At 37.9% G+C, this 22878-nt stretch overlaps 1 protein-coding gene across 1 annotated transcript in view; it reads left to right on the top strand.

Annotated features, from left to right (window-relative positions):
- rassf3 (Ras association domain family member 3) overlaps positions 1 to 21165 on the top strand; it is a 31646-nt gene extending 10481 nt beyond the window's left edge. Inside the window, exons 2-6 of the mRNA XM_079262846.1 lie at positions 14362 to 14469; positions 17115 to 17285; positions 18939 to 19026; positions 19789 to 19904; positions 20261 to 21165. Of these exons, the coding sequence (XP_079118972.1) occupies positions 14362 to 14469; positions 17115 to 17285; positions 18939 to 19026; positions 19789 to 19904; positions 20261 to 20419 (642 nt within the window). The 3' untranslated portion in view covers positions 20420 to 21165. The remainder of the gene's footprint in view (positions 1 to 14361; positions 14470 to 17114; positions 17286 to 18938; positions 19027 to 19788; positions 19905 to 20260) is intronic.
- The last annotated feature ends 1713 nt before the right edge of the window (positions 21166 to 22878 follow it).

The raw sequence follows: 22878 nt of genomic DNA on the forward strand, positions 1-22878 counted from the left end.
ACGCTTGGGCTAACGTGTCTGCTGGCACTGTTGTCCGCGCTTTCGCAAAAGCCGGCATCATTTCAGAGGAGCCGCACGGCACGGAAAGTGACTGACAGTGAAGAAAGTGAAGCTCGCATGTTTGCTGGAGATTTAGCGCAGCTGTTCAATTCAGAAACAGAGGATGAGGACTTTGATGGGTTTGACTGATGACGATTACCGGTAAAAAAAAAAAATGTGAGTACCAAACTCAGTTTTGGTCCCGGTCTATTTTTAAATACGCACACTTGTGTGCTTGTTTTATCCGTGTGTTTTACCATGCCCGCGCCTATTGATGATTAAAAAATGTTAGTACTTTGTAATCACTATTTAAATAAAGCACAACCAAACTCCTGCTCTATTTTTAAAAAGGCATACTTGTATGCTTGTGTGCATTGAGAATGTTAAAGGGGGAAGTGTGGGCGTGGATTGTACCGGTATATAAAACCCGCGCCCTATGGTCAGGTGCGCCTTATGTATGTGTTAAATACAGAAAGGGTGCACATAACTGAGACTGCGCCTTTTAGTACGGTGCGCCTTATGCTCGTGAAAATACGGTAGACAAAGTAAAGACGATAATTATGCATCTTTCTCATATACAAACCACTTTGTCCAGTGTTTATTGTAAACATGCCTTTTGATGCGTAGAACAAATGTCAACTTCTCCATAGTTCCTCCACAATTTCCAGCTATTGACCAGTCCGAGGTGGGGCCGTTTTGATCCTGTACCGGTGATGGCCTTTTTCATGCAATCATTAGAACTTTTAAGAGATAAAAGTCCTCTTTTTGAATCACCTCTCTCAGAAGTAGTCCCAACAAGAAGATCTTAGGGTCTTTGGGGATGTCATGACCCATTATTTTCCCAGTAATTTGAATGGATCCAATTTTGGACATGTCCAAAATATGTGCGAGTGATTGGCGTTCCCATGTCCACACTGTCTCCAATATTGCTGCTTTTCTCCCCTTTGTTTACTTATGATATGAGATGTAAAAAAGAATCTGACTAGACTCTTCCATCCAGATTCCCTCCACCTCTCTAAACTAGTGGACGTCTGTTGTGTCACGCACATCAAGAGCCAACCATCCTCTGACATTTCAGAAGGCAGTTCCTTTTGCCATTTTAACTTAAAATGCAAGGTATCATTACCATTTTGTATTTGCAGCCCTTTGTACAGTTTAGAAACAGTTTTACTTGGCAAGTTTTTAGCTTGTTTTTATTGTTTTATGGCTTTTTGTTTAGTTTCATAAAAGTTTGAACTTCCACCTCAAAAGCTGATCACATTTACATGGTTAAAACACATTAAATGTCCCAAAATCATCAAGCGGCTGACAGTGTGTGTTTGAGATTGTAAAGCTCAAAGCACAATATTTGACTCTGATTAGTCCAAATGTTGTGATTGGCTGGCAGACTTTGCACAAAGCAGCAGAAAAAATAAATAAAAGCATCAGATTTTTCATGTGATACTCAAACACAGCTTATCTCTTGCCTTGTTTCCCCTCATCAGGGCCAGAATTAGTGTCATTTAGCAATATTAAAAAAATAAAGAATAATTACGCATTAAGAAGAACTTCGTATCTGTCATTAAGCTCTTACTGTCACTTTGCCAGCTTGTTTAGCACAGCTTTTTTTTTTTTTTTTTGTTAATAAGAAACTAAACAAAACAATGAAAGCAAAAGAAAATAAAATTTTAAAAAATTGGTCTCCATTATAGGTTCAGGTATCTGATAAAAGCGCTCGATACTCAACCCTGAGTTCCACTCAAATCATGTTGCAGAACCGGTGCACAAAGCACCACATCACTGTAATGTGTCCAGACATGCCCACAGACGCGTGATTCCTGAGGTAAACTGCGTTTTAGGTCTTTCATTGCACACATTTTGCTCATCGCTCGGTAACACACACCATGGCCGTACATCGACTCAGACATGCTTCTTAAATAACCCGTCATCCTGTATGACATTAAACATTTCTTAAGCAGGGATTTTCCAGCATATCTGAGGTGCAGGGTTGGTGTGACTGTAGACTGACATATAGTCACAGCAGCGCAGGTATTGTTTCCATTCTTTCTATTATCTGATTTCATCAAGACACACCTTCCTTTGGAAACCTCATCATCCTCATTGTGTCCTTTGTATCGCAGCGACAAGAAATAGTACTCCAATACTACAGTATGTAATTTAAGACCACTTTTTCACTCAGCTAAGAAAATCTGGGATTAAATGAGTCTTAGATCAAACTGCTGTCTGTGGTTTGTCCTGTTTGACAAAAGACTAAACTGAGATATGAGAATTATTGGGTAATTGGAATAAAATGGTCATAAAGCAGGAAAAGGCTTTTTTGTCACAGTGGTGCGTGAAATTAGAAAGGTTTTATTTTATGATGGAGTGTATCTTGAGTGGGGTTATGCTGGGTTTTCAGCAGCTTAACAGACTTTACAAAGCCTTTCAGAGTAATGTTTCACAAAGAAATCCTCTTTTTTCCTTTTGTTGTTACCTGTAGACGTGTTTTTTGGATTATAATGCTTGTCATCAAACACTCCGTGGTATTTAGCATGGTTGTATGCTCGCCAGTGGCACATATCTTCGCAGAACCTTTGTGAAAAGATGTCAAGCAGAAGCAAGTTTTGGTGGGTAAACATGGAAGTCTCTAAGTTCTGCAAACATGTCGACACAACCGTTCAGGAAACGATGGTTTACACGATCCAAGTCTAAATCAGAATTTTTAATGTTGCCGTTTAGAAGCTGAGAAATTTAGCTTGAAGTTCACATTTAACAGCAACGTGTCTCATAGTTATCAAGACATTTCAGTCTGAATTAAACTGTTTGACCAGGAGAAAGATATGTTTTCATTGCCAGAACCACAAGCTCCAAAGTGGCTAAAAATACCATTGCGCAACAGAAACATCATCTCAGTTGGGATGGGAATGCAGCCTGAACGCGGGGGTGCGAAGGTGATCTCACACACACGTAGGATTAGATTTATTTCCGTTGTGAGGACATATCCAGACATTAAAGCCTACATATTTTCAGGAAGTGTCAGTTTGTGTAATTTGAGCAACAACTTTGTCACTTTCCTGTAGTAGGAGTGTCAGGCAGCTTGAGGGGCTTTCAGGAACAAAGTTGTCTGATATGACAGATGGTGAATTGTTCAGTTGCTTCATATGTGACTCAGTGAACCGCGGTGAAGCTCATTATCCTTCATTACTGAGGTTGTGTTTGCTTTGGCTTTCATTGGCTGACCTTGTGTTTGGCGTGTTTAGTCTTTTTGTGGCCTTTTAGGCAGTTTATCCGTCTCATTAGATAAAGAAATGAGGCTGTTTGTGACACTAAAGTTGAAGCTTTGGGCTTCAGATTTGTATAGACTGGGTTAGCTTATTTTTGTTTATAAAAACCTTTATATGTTTGTACAGGGAAAATATAGATCAGTATTTGAACTGATAGTACTCTTGAGTATAGTATTGAGACTGTTAAACATTAAACAGCTTCAAGAATTATGTGAATAAATGGGAATAAAAAATGACTTCAGCAGCTTGATTCTTATGCAAACTGCATTTCATTCAATGAGTGAAATTTTAAACCAAAAAATGTCAAATATTATCTTTTTGCAGCTCATCAATCATCCAGATTTACCAGAACGTCAGACACTGAAGACATTATCCTGCACTTTTAATGGCAGTTTCTGGATTAAACAGTGGAGGATTATTCAGAAATGTGATCAAGGATGGTGGCATTTAATAAAGAAAGACAGGCTGTAGTTCAGCTCTGAAACAAAGTCCGCATTATTTTCCTTCACGGCCTTCCTCTAAGGTCACAACCATGAAGTTTCGTAATCTCAGCCCACATATACCCGCTCTGCAAACACTTCTGAGTTTTGTTGCTCAGTTCTTGTGTTAACAAATGAGACCTGTGCAAGTCCCTCTGACTAACAGATAAACACATAGCCATTCAAACAAACATATTTCAGGCTAATGAGAACATTTCTCAGCAGGCACTTTAAACAGCAGCTACAGTGTGGAAAGACGAGCCAAATGTTCTTTATATTTATCTTCAGAGCAGCAGAGTTAACATGACTGAGGTTGGATCTGTTGCTGTTATCGGTTCCTCCTGCTTTCCTCTTTTTGCTTTATTTCTTTCAAATCTCCTCTTGTCTCGTTGTCGTCCTTCCACATCTTGTCACATATTTTTCTCCCAAGTCTTCCTTTTTTTTCTACTTCTTCTCCTTCACATCATTTTGCTCTTTCCTCGCTTAGTTGGGACATTTCTGGGTGGCCTCTCCAAACAGACTTACTGTGGTCTCCCCTCACAGGCTCCTGCACGGTACCAGTACAATGCCAGTGTGGTCCAGTTTGGCTCACATCCTTGTGCTGAGTGTAGTCTCTTGTCGCCGTGTGGTCCAGCTAGTTTAGTCTGCAGGGTTTGTTGGTTTTAAGACCAAAAGGTAGATTTTTCTTCCTCCTTCCTGTTCATTTTAAGTTGGTACGTAGAACTAGACGATGCAGCACAGATACACAGGAAGCCAATGTTCCCTTTTAAAAAAATTCCCTTTTTTGAAGATGAGATGAGAGATTATATTCATTTAAATTCAATTCAACTTTATTTGTATCGCGCCACTTCACAACAATGTTGTCACAGGGCACTTTACATACACAAATCAACATACACATCATTTCAAGCCAATTCATACATATCCTATAATAGAAACCAACTGATTGCATCGAGTCATGACTTTGATCCAATCCTCCATCCTGAGCATGCACAAGGCGACAGTGGGAAGAAAATTATACATATAACCAGCTTCTATTCATCAAGTCTAGTCCTGTCTATTTTATTTACACCATTTCTTACTAAAAACAACAAGAGAGAGAGGAGACAAAGGCAGTTTCCTGGTTAAGTTTAACTAACGTTGTTAGGTTAAGGAAGTAGGTTCAGATAAAGTGTTCATGATATTAAATGAGTTTAATGATTCATGACATGAACTTAAACTATCTCTCCATGTTTACAGAATGCTTTGAAAGCCATCAGTAAAGCTCTTTCTGCTTATTTGATACAGCAGGTAGAAGTCGTCATTTTCAGTCTTTTCAGACCAAGTTTGATGACAAATTTATCTCAAAGCCTGTTTGGTTTGTCTTTCCTCTCTTTTATATCAAGTCCCCTGTATTTGATTCATTTCATGCACTCTTGCCTAATTTTACCAAAAAATTTCCCCCAAAAGAAATGTTCATCTGCACAGTGTTAAATAGTTTGCTATAAGTTATGGGAAGTAAACAAGAGAAGGGAGTGTACAGAAAATGTTTTGTTGCTCTGTGTTTTTTTTTTTTTTTTATTTAAATAATTTCTTTAATAGAAAAGAATAGAAAGAGAAAAACAAGTATTATTGATCTTTTGCATTGTGCACTGGTGTTCTGCATTTATGTCATTTATCTGTTTAGCTTTTCTTGAGTGGCTCCATCTGACATGACATATGTTAGCAGGTTTGAAACGCAAGTAGAGTAAAGAAAATAAAATACATACACATAGATATGCATGTGTCCCCTTTTAACAACACTGTGCAGTGTGTATAGAAGTGTCCATTAGCCCAGGAATGCCCCCTCCAGAAGCGTTTGATTGTGTTTCTATTAGCTGAGGAATGTCCATACCAGCGGAAAGGTGTGAGCACTTTACAGCACATTTATGTCACACACGCGCACACACACACACACACACACGTATGTAGACTATGTTAATGCGGGAATGCCGAGAGGAAAGGTGTGACTGAAGTCTGCTTCCCCCTGCGAACTCGACAGGAAGTCACACAGAGTAGGGATGGAGGAGAGGAGGCCAGAGAAGGTAAGGGAAAATAATAGTCATTCTATAAGTGGATAAATCAGACATTTTATTAAAACTCCAGGAAGGAAAAAGCTTTCAGATCAGGGTTATTTTCAGTAGAGACAAGATTCACTTCTTTGTTGATGTTGACTGAAATAAAATTAAATATGAAGTCATTAAGTGACTGAATGTCTGAAAATAGAGCAAAAAAGGCCAAATCTGTGTGTAAATAAGCAGAAATGTTCAATGTTTATGAAGGAAAAGGTTAAAAAGTTGCATATTTAGGAGTAATATCCTTCCAAAAGGATTAACCAGCAGATTATATGTGCAGGGATTTAATTTGCAGTCACTTCTGCTGTTAAAATTTAGAATAAACAGTTTTTCTGCTCTTATTTTATGGCAAACTGAATATTTTTTTTATTTTGGACATTCCTCTCATTTTCCTTTTTAAAGTTTTGTTTGTTTAAACATAACCTGATCTTGAGCTTTTTGCAGTGTTTGTGCTGCCCAGATGAAATATTTCCCCCCAGAAGGCCCCCCAGATTGTTGTAGGAGAGCTGAGGGAGGACTTTGGTGGCATAACCACCACATTTGGGGAGCGTAGTGAGGGATTGCCACACAGTGGAGTAAACAAAAGGACAGAAATGATAAAAATGCCTTTATCTCCTTTAAAATGCTACTTGGAAACAGTTTGCGCAGCTAAATGACCGTTTAGTCTGCCTATTACAGCCACACACTCAGGTTGAGGATGAAGCTTTTCCAGCTGCACACACACTTCCCCGGTGATGTCATCTGTGTAAAGATGGAGGATGCCAGACAAGCGTGACGATGCTAAAGAAAGACAGGAATGTCGCAGGTGTGTGTGATAACAGGCTAAATAAAAGTCCCGAGTTGCTCTCAGACAAAACTTTGACTGTCAAGGGTGAATTATTTTGTTGTTTTGTTTTTTATCTGTGGCTGAAGACAAGGGAAACATTGACATGGAGATAAAGTCTGATCTCCACCTTTTTCTTCTGCTTTTTCTGACGTTGCTTGATGTCAGCGCAGACTTCTGCTTTTCTCTTCCTCCCTGCAACAAGTAAAGCGTCTGATGGCTCGTTCAATCTTGTATTGAAATAAATGCTGCCAGTTTTTTTTTCTTTTCTAGATGAACCAATAAAGAGATGCAGCGGCTGTCATAACATGATGATATATAAGCCCCTTTTGTTTTTCTTTCTTATCAGCAAACCTCAACTCAAAGTACAGTTTGTCCAGTGTTAGTCTGCAGTTATGAGGTGATAACATGTTCCTGCATCGTCATGCACAAGAACTTTATTCCACTGGTTCTATAGTTTCATTTAACGGGGTACCATGTAACTTTTGGCCACTAAACCTGTAATTTCCCACAGGCCTCAGGACACTGTTGCAAAATTAAATCAGTGACATTCACAAAACAAACAAATAAAGCAAAATTTGCCACAAAAACATTATAAATGATAGTTTCAGTATTAAATGAAGCAGTAACTTTGGCTCAACTTATGTTAATAACTTATCATCATGAAAAGTCAGCATTAGCCTTTAGCTTATGGGACATTACAGCAGTACTGCTTCCTATTAAACAGCATATAAAAAGCATAAAACTAAACCAGGCCAGTTGCCAATAGTTCTGTTATCTCTTTAATATTACATGAATTATAGGAAATGCATTTATTGCTGTAAACCAGCCCAATGTGTGTAAAATGTTTAGGAGTCACGTTAGCTTTGGTTTGTCGCCAGCTAGCTTCAGCTAGCCGCATTTAGCTTCTACTAAACAACAAAATAAGGAAACAGACGTTTGCTAAAACATTCTGCAGCTCATTGGGCACTTAGGACATGGACAAAACTGTTGTTACCCTTCAGTCAATGAAAGAAAAACTCACAATGGTCGCAGAAATAACTTGAATCTGACAGAAGTAAAAATAATTCTGTGAGATTAACCAAAGAAAGTCAGAAATTGCTTTACAACCACGCTTCAACAAAATTGTATAAAAAATAAACTCATGAAACAGTCCTGAACAAAAATGATGGGAGGCTTAAGTTAATATTTTGTTGCACAATCTTTTGAGAAAATCACTCCAATCAAATATTTCCTGTAACTGTCAATGAAACGCTAAAATATCTGATATTTCTGTAGCTTTGAAAGCATCATGCATGCCGTCTTTTAAGTATAAGATGTGATTGGTTGTGTTTTAGTCAAGATATCCTGCTTTTGTTAGAGAAGTCTACCTTTCAATTCTGCATTTCAACATCTTTATTTAATATTTTTTAATCTCTTGAAGAAACACCTCCCAACATCCTGATGCGTCTCACCCACAGTTCCCAGCCTACCAGTACTGTGTGCTTTAAGTAGACGTGCAGGAAGTGCCTGGGCAACCAGACATGTTAGTATTTATAATTATCTACTGTACATACGTGATGAACCATGTTGCATATCAGCATTTTTTACATCAAAGATGTTGTGAAATAATGACACTTGCATCATGGTTTTTCCACCTGAAGCAACGTGATCAGACACTGCCATGAAGGCTGGTAACTTTCTGTTTTTACTGTCTGTCACATAAAAGAGATGTGCAAAGAAGACTTTAACAGAAGTTAATTATTATTCCTATTTATTTGTGGTGAATATCATTAAGTTATTGAGAAAGAAACTGGAATCCTTTATTGAAAGGAAGCTACCATGCTGCTGTTCCTGTCTGTCCAGTTTTCATCCTCCAGCTTCAGTCGGAGGATTCGCTGTGCTTCTAAATAGGACCATGACCTCATTGTGTTATCGCTGTGCCTCCACTGTTTGTTTGGATTTTGGCGCTCTCACCCTCCCAGTTCTCTCTAAACCGCTCTGTCCTGGATGCTACGCTGCTCACAACTATATTTTATACATCCTCTGCATCATGGCTCTAAACTGTGTTTATTGCTGCTGACATAAATGATTCTGTAACAGCACAAACACAAGTGGAAGGATTCTTTCCCCTTCATGTTGACGGTGAGATGTCTGATAATCTGCTTTACCTGTCGCTTCCTGGCAATAAGCTTTGACTCGTTCGACCTGGAAGTCGCTTCAAATCCGAGATTAATCGCCAAAAAAAAAGAAGTCAACGCCACAGCAACGTTTAACGGAAACGTTTAGAAGTAAAGCTATGAATCTGTAAAGTTGGGAATTAGCCCTGTCACAACTTTTTCTGCGTGTGTGCTTGTGACTGATTGGATCTTCTGGAGCCAGAATATCCTCGTGTTCATCCTCTCTAATCCCGGTGAGTCAGTGTCTGTCTGCTGTACTGACAGGTCATCATCAGCAATGTGTCAAGAAGTGACAAGAGGCTGGAGAAAACATTACACAGGCACATGGAGGATGCTTTTTATTTAGCTTATAAGTGAGTGAGCAGAAAATAAAAAAAATACAGCATGGATCCTCAGTCATGGTCCTTGAGGACCGGTGTCCTGTAGGTTTTCCAAGGGTCCCCGCTGCAACACACCTGATTCAAATCAGTGTGTTTACAGACATGTGCAGAGCTTGTGTGAGTCCGGGTCAGGTGTGTTCCAGCAGGGACACTTGGATAACCTGCAGGACACCAGCCCTCAAGGACCAGGAGGATCTCTGAAATACATGCTGATAATCAGCGGTCTGTCTGTGCTTTCAGGTTTTGAAGCACAAATAAATCTTGCATTTTGTTGTTTTACAGTGTAAGATAATAAAACTGAATATTCTGGCTGTTTGTTGAACTAGTATTGTGCAAGATTCTTTAACTTTAATTGAGTGACAAGGCTCTAACTAGTTGAAATGTAATTAAAATCCAGCTGAATGAGTTCATATTTGTCTGAAAAGCATAAAAGAAATACTTTTGCCTTATTAAAGACCAATAATAACTTTTCAAAAGCGAAACAAAACATGTCTTTTAAAGTAAATCGGCAAATTTAGTTCTTGCAGTTACTATAAATTACATGCACTAGTGGGCTTGTTTTGGTGATATTTCTTCAGAAATGGGTGCAGCTAGTCATGATACTGCTCAGCTTCTGTTCCAGTTAATGTTTTTGACCATCATTCATCACATCTAACAATCATACAGATTTCCATTTCGCTCTCTGAACTGGGAATAAACTGCTTGCTTTCTGCAGAAGTGCTGTAGCATTAGCATTAGCATTAGCATTGGGCGATTGTGTTAAGCTGATGTGGTTTTACTGTGGAAACGCTTAACAGCATTTTTGCTTTACTTTTAAAAGCCACTAAACTAAATAAAATTGTCTTTTTTTTTTCTTCTCAATTTAGTTTTGTTTTTCACTGGATTTTTTAAAATCATGCCATGAAAATGAAGCTAGTAGGCTACAATGCAGCGCACTGCATGGAAGTGATAATGGCTTGTATGACACACACTGACCACTGAGAAAAAAACACATCAAAGCAAATAATTTGTGTTGGGAAGTTCTTGTATTCCAGTTTTTCCATTTGTTTGATCAATTCTTTTAGCTCCACCTGTCCTCCTGATTTATGGTGTTGGTTGTAGCCAGATTGCAGTTTTTGTCAAATTAATATTTTGCCCAGTGAACTGACCTTTTATAATATGACATAATAACCTGATTCTCATAAACTGTAGTGGCAACAGTGACCTTTGTGCACAAAACTGTTGTCACCCTGAAAGCATCATGCTCCAGTTTTTGAGTTAGCATTTAGCATCAGATGCTAGGTAAAAACAACTTTATCTGAGAGTTATGTTGCTTGGTCATAATTAAATTTTCCAAAATGCTGACATTTGCTGCTGTTTTTAATATTCTGAGAGCCAAACTACACCTCATTTAAGAGACAGAGCAGCAGTGTTTGATAGAAGTTAAAACAGGTTGGTCCATGAGAATTAGTGAAGTATATCAGTATTTGGTATATCAATGATATAAAATGGAGAAACACAAAATCTTCACACTTTAGACTGTTAAATGTGAACTATTTGGCATGTTTGCTTGATAACTATATTTCAAATTCAGTTATCAAATATTAGCCTTGCTGATGTTAAAAACAGTAAATTACTGTTAAACATAGTTGATATTTATGTGTTTATAGTGTGTTTTCTGCTGATTTTATTAATAAAAAATCTTGTATATTGACAAGGTGGATAATCGAGTTAAATGCAGGCTATTTGAGTGATCTAGCTCTATTGCTTGATCAGAAATATTGTGTTTTCAGTCCCCAAAGATGTTTTTTTTTTTTTAATTTTTTTTTTTTTTAATTGATTGTTCAACCCAAACACGACAATAAAGCTGGAGTCGTACACATCACTTAGTGGATCTGAGTCCCAGAATTCTATTACTGGTCTTTCTCTGCTGCAACCCCCCCCCCCAGTGGGCTCACAGCAATTTTAAAGCCTCTCAGATCTGCAGTATGTGTGTGTGTGTGTTTCTGGAGCTTACACTTGCCGTATGGCACCTTGTTTCTTCCTTCAGTAATTGTGTTTTCCATATAAGGGTGTGTGTGCCTTGGAAGCTTCCCTGGATTCTGCAGTGTGTGTGTGTGTGTGTGTGTGTGTGTGTGTGTGTGTGTGTGTGTGTGTGTGTGTGTGTGTGTGTGTGTGTGTGTGTGTGTGTGTGTGTGTGTGTGTGTGTGTGTGTGTGTGTGGTTTTTATTAGATGCAGTGGAGAGCTGCACTATGCCCATGTAAGCACTGAATACACAGAGCAAGTCTAAAGAGTTTGCTCTGAGATTCACCCACTGAAGATGTTTGGAGCAGATGTATTGTGTTTTAAACACCTGGAAACTTAAAAACCTTGAAGTGGTAGAAAAAAAAAAACCCTGCAGCAGTCAAACTTGTGCTGATCTGCAAACTACATGCACAATAAATAAATCCAGAGAGAAATAACAAAATAAATCAGGAAGTGTCAGCAAATAAAGTAAAATACGAATGCTCATTCTGAGATTTCTTCATATATTCTAGTATTTATTTTGTTTATTTATATTTTTTTTTTTGCTTTTTGTGTTTAAATGAATATATTTTTTCTCTTTTTAAATTGTAATTTTATTTCTTAATTTCTCTTGTGGCACTCCTGCTGCTCCATAATGATGATTAAACCTCAAATATGCAGCTCATCACCTCTATTTGTATGTAAAAAGGGATCAAATTTAGATTATTTACAACTTGCTAATGTTTCCCTTAAAAAAACACACACACATTAAACTCTTATGTTGTCATCCAGTGGGAATTATCGGTGTGGAAATGGTCCAAAGTGTCACAATCTTGTTGAAACTAAACATGAAGCTTCAAGGAAATAAAAAGTTTCCCATTAGTAACCTGTTTGACCCCATGTTGTATGGTTAATGTTTAAAACCACCAGAAAATGAAGGAATCTGACGCCGTTTGCATGTTTACTCCTGTGATTTTAACTTTTTAAGTGATTGCATTAAATCCGAAGCGATTTGAATGAATCCTCATCCATTTAGTTGATATATTCTGAACAAACATGTGATTCACACCCCTGACATCTCACCCCGCCTTATTTTTACTCCATTGGAGCCATTTTGCAGTTCTTTCCATGAAGTTTATCTTTCTTTGCTAAGAAAACTCAGCAGTTTGCATGTTTTATGTTAGAATTTAAAGTAAAGATAATGAATTGGAGAGCTGTTGTAAGAGTCTGTCATTCCTTCAGTGCTTATGTGTGTGTGTTTGTTTTAAAAAACATTTTAATGGGCTCGGAGGTCAGTCTTTTACAGCTGATTATGTAACCACTTGGCTGTTTCATGTGACCTGAATTATAGTTTTGTGCCTCTTCAGTCGCAGACGTTGCCAATGTGAAGCAGTCATTTCATGTTTCCGGAAGGTTCTGACGTGTCATCGTGACTCTAGTTTTCAGGATCATATCTGTTGAAACCCACATGCAGATGTTTGTCTCTGTCCTGCACACGTGTTTGTGTCGATCATCTTTTTGTTTTTTTCTAGATCTTTTCCTGCCAGCCGACCTCGGTTTTGACCTCCAGGCCCTCTGTGGTCAACTCCACCCTCCTCGGTTATTTATGCCCGACCACACTCGGCTGCTGGCTCTCTTTTGTCCTCGCTTGTCTGGATAACTTTACACACATTAAGCACAAAGTCCAGAAATCAGTTCTGCCTGCTCTCCAGTGTCGTGACCAAACTAAAGCCTTTTCTGTCCCCATTTATCGTTCTGAATGGTTCTCGTGGTGTTGGAGCTCTCGCTCCTGCAGGACCTTGTTGTCTAAAATTAGCACGAGACCGAGGCCGATTCAGACGGTATTTTTGTCATGTGCTTTCCCTCCAGAAGCGAGGCCTCTTCACACGTTTTTATCAGAGGGTGATATCATTCAGGGAAACACTGGGCTTAATCTGAATGAATGCACTCTTTTATAAATGTGCAAAAATCTTAAACCACCCTTCATATCTTTTACCAGGAAAATATAAAATAGGTTTGAAATTGCAAAGAGAGTGGAAATACAGAATGCAAAGCAAAAACAGAATTAGTTGGGTCCATTTCTATGTTTCAGGGATTAAAAAAAAAAACAACTCAAAAATAGTGTGTAAAAAAAAAAAAAAAAAAAAAAAAAAGCAGCCAATGCTAATAAAAAAAACTTTCAGAAAACCTGAAAGTTTTAAACTGTTTTTGTTTAAAACCATTTAAAAGGTGGAGTATGTAAGATTTTCAATATTTTCAAAATAAATTAACTAAAAAATAACTACAATCATAATTAGATAGTTTTATGAACATGTAGGTTCCAGTCTGTCCATATTTGATGTTATTAAATTACAAGTTTAATTAATGACAAAGACCTTTCTTAAATGTTTGCTTACCAGTAAAAAAAAAAAAAAGTGCTTCTTGTCATTTGTCATTTGTCATTAATTAAACTTGTAATTTAAGACCACATCAAATATGGACAGACTGGAACCTATATGTTCAAAAAACTATCTAATTATGATTGTAGTTATTTTATTAGTTAATTAGAAAATATTGAAAATCTTACATACTCCCCCTTTAAAACATGACAACGTTTGGCTGCAAGAAGTAAACAATCAGGAAATGAGGGGACTCCTGACTTTTAAGGTATTTATCCATCTCCAATATATGTGAAAGTTATTTACCTCTAAACAAACATAAATGTGACCTTAAAAGTTCTGTTTACACTCCTCTTCATCATGAGAGGCTGGGCTACATGGAAACTCCCATAATGCTCTTTTGTGTGTTGTGTGTGTATGTGTATATATATATGTATGTATATATATATATATATATATATATATATACACCTCAAGCTGTTGCTCTGCTTCTGCACAGGTATGATGCATTTTTCCATCTGAAAAGTAAAAATTCAGCAACTTTCCACCTTTTAAAAAGGTTTGGATTCATTTAGATGAGGAATTTTCTGCATCAGACGTGATGGTTACTTGTTTTCATCATAATGACACCTTCAGATATGGAGGAACATGTTCCTCGTCCTGCTTGCGTTGCTGCAACGGAGACTTCATTGTTTTGGTTTTCGTGTCTGACTCGTGTCTCATCATGTCATGTTTCCTTTTGTTCTGTCTCTCTTTGTGGAAGGATGTGGAGAAGGAGAGAGAGCTGCGGACAGAGTTCAGCCAGAAGGAAATCAGGCTGAAGATCGAGCATTACAACTCGCAGACCAAAGACCACCTTAAAATGACGCTGGTGAGTGGAGCGCCCACACGTACACACACAGGATCCGCCACTGATAGACGTAGGTTTTTCCAACTTCACCACAATGTTTCAGTATTCATGAAACCTGTTATTTCTCAGTAGCTTCATGCAATAAAAACACCTGATTTTTGTCTGATTCTACATCAGCACCACCTCCCTCCTGCTCCCCACATTCCTGCGAAGTCACGTCAGAGCTCTGTGATGTTGTTCCTTCCATTGTTCTCCCCCTCAGTGTTTTCCTTGGCAGCATTCGAGCTGTTTGAAGTTGTTCAAAGTAACTTGGGGTGAAATGCAACTAAAAAGAAATGCTGCAGGGAAAATATTCCATATTTTCCTGCATTATTCATGTTCTTTTATCATCATTAGTGCAAGTTTCTTTATTTACTGTCAGAGAATCTTTGGTTGTTTTTACTGGTTGTTTATGAACTCCTGGTTCAAATTCCAGTCATTGATCGATTAGCGAATCAGCTGCAGACATCAGAGCGGATGGAATCACGATGTGAAAATTACACTTTGCTTTGTTTACCATCCACACTTCCTTATTGTGTTCTTTTATCCTTTTATCATTTCATCTGACATTTAACTTTCATGCTGACATGGTCGTCTTTCGATTGTTCCACGTGAACGTACACACACACACTCCTCACGGTCCCAGAATGAGATCAGGATGTTGTTCCTCTGTCTGTTGCCATCTGTCCTGCAGGACACACTGTCCTGTGTTACGTGGAGTTCTTCACTGATGCACCAGATTTTATTTATTTATTTTTTTTATTTCTGATCAGTCTTTCAAAACACTTTGTTTGATTTTTTTTTTTTTTTTTACATTTTCAGCTGTTATGAAAATGATAAAAGTGTAATATCTTTATAAGCTGAGTGTTTTATTCAGTTTTATGTGTGAAACTGTAGATAACCGCAGTCAGATGCTGTTTTCCTCCTTTTTATCCCCTTTAGGGTTCTTTAAAATCTGAAAGCTAATGATCCTTTAACCTACCAAAGCAGACACAGTGTATTTTCTTTCTTCTTTTTAGAATAAATAGTTATATATCTGACCAAAAAGTAATTAAAAAGAAAAAAAATCAGCTGCGAGATGATGATTAAAATGCTATTTAAACAACTAGAGGAGCACCAATGGCTGCTCTGGTGGTCTGGTAGTCCAGCCACGCAGTTGCATGCAGGTGGTGTGTGTCTCGCAAAGCAACCTTGAAATATTCTGTTGAAAGTTGCCTAAAAGGGGGGTGGGTGTGCACTATGTTGTTTTGTTCTAATACTGAGAGTGCCATACATATTAATGGCAGAAAAACAAAAATACTGTCACTGTTTCTTCCTGATCTTTGTTGACCTTTGAAAGTTTCAATAAAAAAAACCTTTGAAAGAAAGAAAGTTGCCTAAAAGAAAAGAGAATCGGACACATTGTCATTTACCGGTTTTAAGGAAACCAACTCAACCAGATAGTGGCTGCACAAGATGCGCCGGTGGATTATAACTCAGTAGATGTCTTTGCTCTAACTGGAAGCAAATTTCCTGGTTCGGTTCCTCCACTGGAATCAGGCGATAAAGCTGCATGTAACAGACTTTATATTCACTTTGGTGCAAGAAACAAATCACAACTACAAAAAATAACTTCTACAAAGGTGCTGGTAGCTCCTTCAGCGGCCTCCTCTCTCTGCTTTTGAGGGATTTACACAAACTTTTAAACATTTGGGTGTGAATGATTTCTGCTCCACAGACACGAGGATGAAGAGAAGACCGATGAAGATGTAAAAATGACTCAGACGAGCCTGTTGAGGAGGAAGAACAGTGCTGGCTGACATCAAATAGAGCAGCGTTTCTTAATTCCAGTCCTCAGGCCTCCGTGCCCCGCATGTTTTAGACATGATCCTCCTCCAAAACGCCTGAGTCAGATTATTGAAGTTCTTTGCAACTTAATAAACCCTTTATTTCATTCAGGTGTGTTATGGTAGCGTTGGCTGAATAAGGCGTTTTTAGCCCATTTTCGGGGGGGGGGGGGGTTAAAGGACCTAGACTGAAGCAAAGCACCTATAAAATCTGAGTGGTGTTTTTCTTTCAAAAAACAAACCAAAGAAACTATAAAAGTGTAGAAACTATTCACTACCTGGTTTAAAAAGTAATACTGGGAATGAAACTGTGTTTATGTACAAATTTATCTTGCCTGGCCAGTAGCTCTCTGGATTCTCAGCACCCTGAAACCTCTGATCCCAGAACTGTCCCTGGTTTGCCTGTAAAACATGCAGGGCGGGGGGTCCTGAGGACTGGAATTAAGAAACACTGCATTCGAGCCAAACACAGAGGACTCTGCTTTCCTCTGTGGGACAGCCGGATGATAAAACTGCTCAGTTATGCAAGTTATGCTTCAACAAACATCAAAAGTTAGACACAACAAAATCACCAATTATTTTAGATATTTACTGATTCTCATATTTTTACATGTGAATTTAAAGGTGAAAAATGAAAACAACCAGAAAACCGATGTGAGACGGCGTCAACCCAGCGCGGCGTCTGAAGCCAACAGGAGCACATAAAAGACTGAGACATTACCAGCGTTACGAGTTCCTCTTACTGCTTCTTGTTACTTATTTTCTAGCAGATGTTTTGACGCGGTAATGTTGTCTCCTCAGAGTTCTACTGGTGTGTACACTGGTTTCATCAAGGTCCAAATGGATCTGAGGAGGCCAGTGACGGTGCACGGTCAAACAGGAACTGGAGGAACTGTGATTGGAGATGCCTTCTATCTGCCCCAAGGAGTCACCAAAACACTCCACATCAGCTCCAATAACACAGTCAGACAGGTGGTGAACACACACACACACACACACACACACACTGGAAAACTTAATTAGGATCTGATTCCACAGATCAGGGTTCAGAAAAGGCCATCTGTCTAAATGTTGAGCACTTCATGTAGTAAAATGAGAATAAAACAGTTTCTTTCTTCAGTGGCATTTCCTTTTTCTTGGATACTTAAAATAAACAACATTAAACCAAAAACCTGTTTGTCAAACACTTCTGAAGTGATCTGAGATAGTTACCACCATAAAATGTTGTAAAAAAGGACTTGAACAACTTTTCATACGTAATGTTCAGTGAAAGCCTAAAAACTCCTCCAGCTTAGGTTCCTTTTGATTAAAAATGTGAATAAAATTGACCATAAAGGTAATGATGTCAGCTAGGGGTGGGAAAATCTAATCAAAAAACCAATATCGGGATTTTTTGCTTCACAATTTTAAAATCTTTTTTTTTTTTTTTTTTTTTTTTTTTTTTCCCCAAATAAATATAAATAATCCATTATGACTTTTTTTTTTTTTTGTCATTTTCTTGTTTTATTGATCTTTTTACTTGTCATCTTGGGCATTATAGCAGCAGAATGATGATCTGGCTACTGCTTTGTTTTTTTTCTAATTGAAATCAAGAAGAATGAGGAGCAAAAAAAGGTTTCTACATTTTTTTTTTTGTTTTTATTCGACAAAAATCAGCAATATTGAGTAATTTAGAGAATCGCAATTTAAATTGAATCGACACCCAAATAATCGGAATCAAATCGGGACGAAAGCATATGGTCACAGCCCTACTATCACTCCAGGATCCTCTGATTTCTGATGCGTTTTGCTGTAGAACAAATTCAAAATGGAAAATATGTGAATAAGAGCAGCTTTACTGGGAATATGGACATGTTCATATTGAAATTATTATTATTTTAATGGTCAATATTACACATTATACATAACACGGATCAAACAACAAAGCATGTTCAGTCAGAGGCTTCTTCACCTGCCACAACAAGCTGTGCAGGAAGTCATTCTTGTCCAAAGATGGGGGGGGGGGGTCTTTGTTTTTTGTTTTTTTTTAAAGAGTTTATGCACAGAGCCTTTCAAATTTGGTTTCAAGAGCTTTGATTTACAACTTTATTCCAACTATCATGTCTACATACATTTTAAAATTCATGTTTTGTTTACTTTTCTAGTGTCGTGTAAACATGCTCATTCTGTCTACCAGACTGATGAAGTGGATTTAAAATTAGCATTAAATGCAGAACAGTTTCAGAAAAGTGGGAAGAGCATTTGCTAACTTTTAGATCTTTTAGATTTTAAATAAATGTGCTTCACTTCATGAATTCTACATCTTCAAACATAATAATGAATAATCTGGACAATTCGGTGAAGCTTATAAAAAAGCACATATAGAAATAAAATCAGGTTAGTTTTAATGTAAAATCTAAAAGACAATTAAAGCCTAAATGCTTGGTAGATGATACTGGATGCAGTCACTAAGAACTGTAAGAGGAAAATAATAATAATAATAATAATAATAATGTAACAGCAGAAAAATAAAAGGATCCATCTGGAGCTGGACGTCAGAAATGATTCAGAATCAAGTTGTGGCTTATTGGCTCGAGGTTTGACTGCCTTCATCACTGACACGCTGCTTTGTTCTTGTTTTCTCAGGTCATCGTCGCCCTGCTGGACAAGTACACAGTTGTGGACAACCCAGCGAAATACGCCCTCTACAAACGCTGCCACCGGGAGGAGCAGGGTAAGACTCCTGACTTTGTCTGAGGCTGCGAATGCGACAGCCGTGGAGACGGCATTTCATGCCTTTCATGCCAAGCTTTGGCTCTGATACAGTAAAGGCGTCCTCTGTGTCTGTGTGGAGGCCTCGCCCTCATGCCAGATGCCATGGGGCTCTCCCACCGACATCAGCTCGCCAGGGATACCCAGGAACTTGCGCTGCGTATAAATACAGCGCGCATGCACAGTGTGTGAAGCTGCAGCTGTTGTTTAATGTCACGTATCGCCTTTCAGTCGCTTTAACAACGTTAACATGAATTTAAACTTTAAAAATAAACCTGAGGTGGGAGTCGCTCTTGGTTTGGTTTAGATTAATTACTGCAGATGTTAAGATTGAAGTGTGACAACAGCTGGATGAAGACATCAAACATTCCTGCTTGTTTTCTACAGAGAATCAACTGATTTAAAAATAAAAGCACATAACTTAGAGACTTTTTTTACCTTTTTAAATAAATATTTTCAACCATTTGCAGAGTAATTAAACAAATAATATGGTTATAAAATGTGATTGGTCATTTCTTTTGGAAATATCTTGATGAAAACTGAGAACTGAATATAAAGATTCAGGCAAACATGGCTTTAACCACATCTGTTACTGGTTAAAGTGCTGCACCCTTCCATTCATCCTCTGCCAGCTCTGTTTACATGTACACACACATGCCTGCATGTATGTGGTTTGTGACAACGCACATGCTCTACAGACTAACTGAATGTGTGTGTGTTGCAGAGTATGTGTGTAAGCTGGCAGATGGCGAGCAGCCGCTGTTTCTTCGCCTGGTGGCGGGACCCGACCTGAACACGCTTAGCTTCGTGCTGAGGGAGCAACAGACTGGAGAAGTCCTGGTAACTATTCTTCATCTTTTGTGTTTTCTGAAGTTTTTTTTGTTCCCTTTACTTTTATTTCCTTATTGACACTTTTTTTGTTGTTTCTACCTCTTTGTTTTTTTTTTTTTTTAATTCCTGTTCATTTTCATCTCACCTTTTCTTTCCCTGACATCCAAAACACAGAAATATTATCAGTTGCTCCTATTAACATTCATCTATTTTATTATTTCTCCGTTCTTTCCTTCTTAGTTTCCTTATCACTGAGACTTCCGCCCTTCTGTGCTTTCTTTTCTACCATCTGCATCCATAAACATGAACAACCAAACAAAATGTTTCACATCTTCCTTATTAATAGTCTTCTTGCCCCCCCCCAGTGGGACGCTTTCTCCATCCCGGAGCTGCGTAACTTCCTGCAGATCCTTGACAAAGAGGAAAAGGAGCAGGAGGCGGCGGTGATTTGCCGCTATGAAGCCTACAAGCAGAGACTCCAGGAAGCATTAAAGGAGGCCAGGGGACCTTCTCAGAGGATTTAACCTCTATGAAACAGAACTACTGCCCCCTAGTGGGAGAGACAGAGGAGTTTTTATCCATCTCCAACATCCATTGTACATTTTGATTGAGGGAGGGATGTGAAGAGAGGATTCAGCGCCTTGGCAACAGGATGAAACTGATAGAGAGATGAGAAGGGGATAAAAATTTAAGACAACTCTTGAAGGACAAGCAGATAAAGAATAAATGGACGGCTTTGCAAGACTTCAGTCAGCTGTCTGCTCAGCTCGGTCGACCTGAAGACACCAAAGATTTACTCAGCTGTGCCATATTCATTCATCCTCTCGGCTGTTCTCCGTCCACCCCTCTCCTCTTCTGCTGTCAAAACATGATTTCGGATTCCTCTTTGCTTCTATCCTTCAAGTTTGTGAAAGACTCAAGGCCATATGTTGGGTTATTTTTATTTAATTTGTTTGTTTTTAAAGGTTTGTACATATTTTTTTCTTAATTTATATGGGTGAAGCTCTTTAATGTGTTTCTTTTTAAAACAAAGTCTTATTTTCATTCATAACATAGAGGCAGAATCGATCTGAGATTTGACACAGTAACTGAGAGCAGTTCGTTCAGACTAAAACTGGAGAAATAGACACAGATTATATGAGCGTCAGACGCCAGGTTGTGTGAAGTTTAGCTGATTTTAATCAGAAATGGCCCAAAAGTCTTGGTTGCATATTCATGATGGTTTTGTATGCTGACAGTTGTCGTCAATGCAGGTGAAAAATATTTGTGAAAAGAAGGAAAAAGTAGGTTCAGGAAGTATATGGAGTCCCAAGTGTGCCAGACAAATTTACCTTTTTTTTTTTTTTTTGTATGAATATTTTAATCATATTGGATCGTGTTCATTTTGTTGCTTTTGATAAGAAAATAAGCAGTAAAAATCACAATCGAACCAGATGAGCTTACACCTGGAAAATGATGCATTATTTAAAGACCAAAAATGATTTAATTGTATTACTTTTTTTTTTTTTTTTTATAGTTTAACTACAAAGATCTTTTCTTATACTCAATCACTTTATGTATTAATGGCTTTTTTCCCCCCAGTTTTTCTCAAAACATTTTTTCTTTACTTTTCCTCTAGTTTGTAGTAGTATTTGGTTTAATTTCAATGTTTTGAGGAAAATTGAAAAAAATTACATAAGCCACTTACTTTTTTAAATGGTGATGATATGCAATGTTTTTTTTTTTGTTTTTTTAAATCTATTTTTCCCCATTCTCAAATTTTTCAACTTTTAAAAAACATGTAAAATTCATCTTCTGTTTTAACTTATTTTTTCCAGTTTTATGAACAGACACCAGAATATTGAACACTGAAAAAAACCTTAGTAATATTTTTTCATACATTTTCAGTGTATCATTTTTCTTATTTTATTGTTATATACACTATATAAGACTTAGACACAAGCTAAACCAACTTGTTTTATACATACTTAATCTATTGATAATTGTGGCACATTTTGGGCTCCGCAGTTGTCAGTTAACTGAAAGTTGCAGACAAAGGTACATAGAAACAAAATAAGAGTAAAATTTCAGGTTTAAAGAGACTGAAAACTCTTATTGTGGGTACGGACACATAATCTAAGGTTTAAGAGGTTTTTGAGCCCTGAAAGTAGCTTAGTTTTGTCTGCTCTGTAAAAACATTGCTATGCAGAGTTAAGACAGGAGTTATAGGCAAGCGCTGGTGGGAGGGAAAGCCTTTGTGTTTGAACACCACCAGCAGAGTTTGATGAGGCATGAACTGTACAGACCGATGTCGGCTGGGTAGACGCTAAACTCTGACCCAGCGAGGTCGAAGGAAGAGGCACGGGAATGTAACTGGAAGTTGACAGAAGTGTTAGGAGGACGTAGAAGAGAAACATTAGAAGTAGAAAGGAAGAAAAATGAAAGAGGTTTTTTGGAAAACATGGGAACTATATGAGTCATATGAGCAGAGTAACCATGGCCTTGAGGACAATGACAAGATTTTCCTCTGAGCTCAAGTTGCTCTGATTAAAGGCTTGTTTGCTTTTGTTGTATTCATGGAGGCTCTTATAATCCATATCTGAGAGAAAAAGAGGTCTGTAAGTGCTGATAGCTGCAGAGAATTGAGGATGAAAATGGCTGCATTGTCCCATTTGCCTGTCTTTTAGTCTTGTCTGTCTGCAGCCATTCATTCCAGATGCATGTTTGTGCTGTTATCTCAAGTTCAACGTGCAGCCTTGACCTCCTCGTCAACCTATTTGTATTTTTTTATCTACTAATTGATATAGGGGAATATTACAACAAGCAAGATGGAAAGGAAATGTTGAAAATTCATATAAAGGCAAAAGCAAGTGAAGAAGGTGAAGTTGTAAGGGTTTTTTGCAGTTATTTGTTTTATATATGCGGGTTGCTGCTTATAAAGAGGCTGCTTATTTTTGGCTTTTTGTTCCAGCATTTATTCAGATATTTAGAATGACAATCATTT

Source organism: Telmatherina bonti, assembly GCF_933228915.1.
Source record: "Telmatherina bonti genome assembly, chromosome: 23".
In the NCBI taxonomy this organism is placed as follows: domain Eukaryota; kingdom Metazoa; phylum Chordata; class Actinopteri; order Atheriniformes; family Telmatherinidae; genus Telmatherina; species Telmatherina bonti.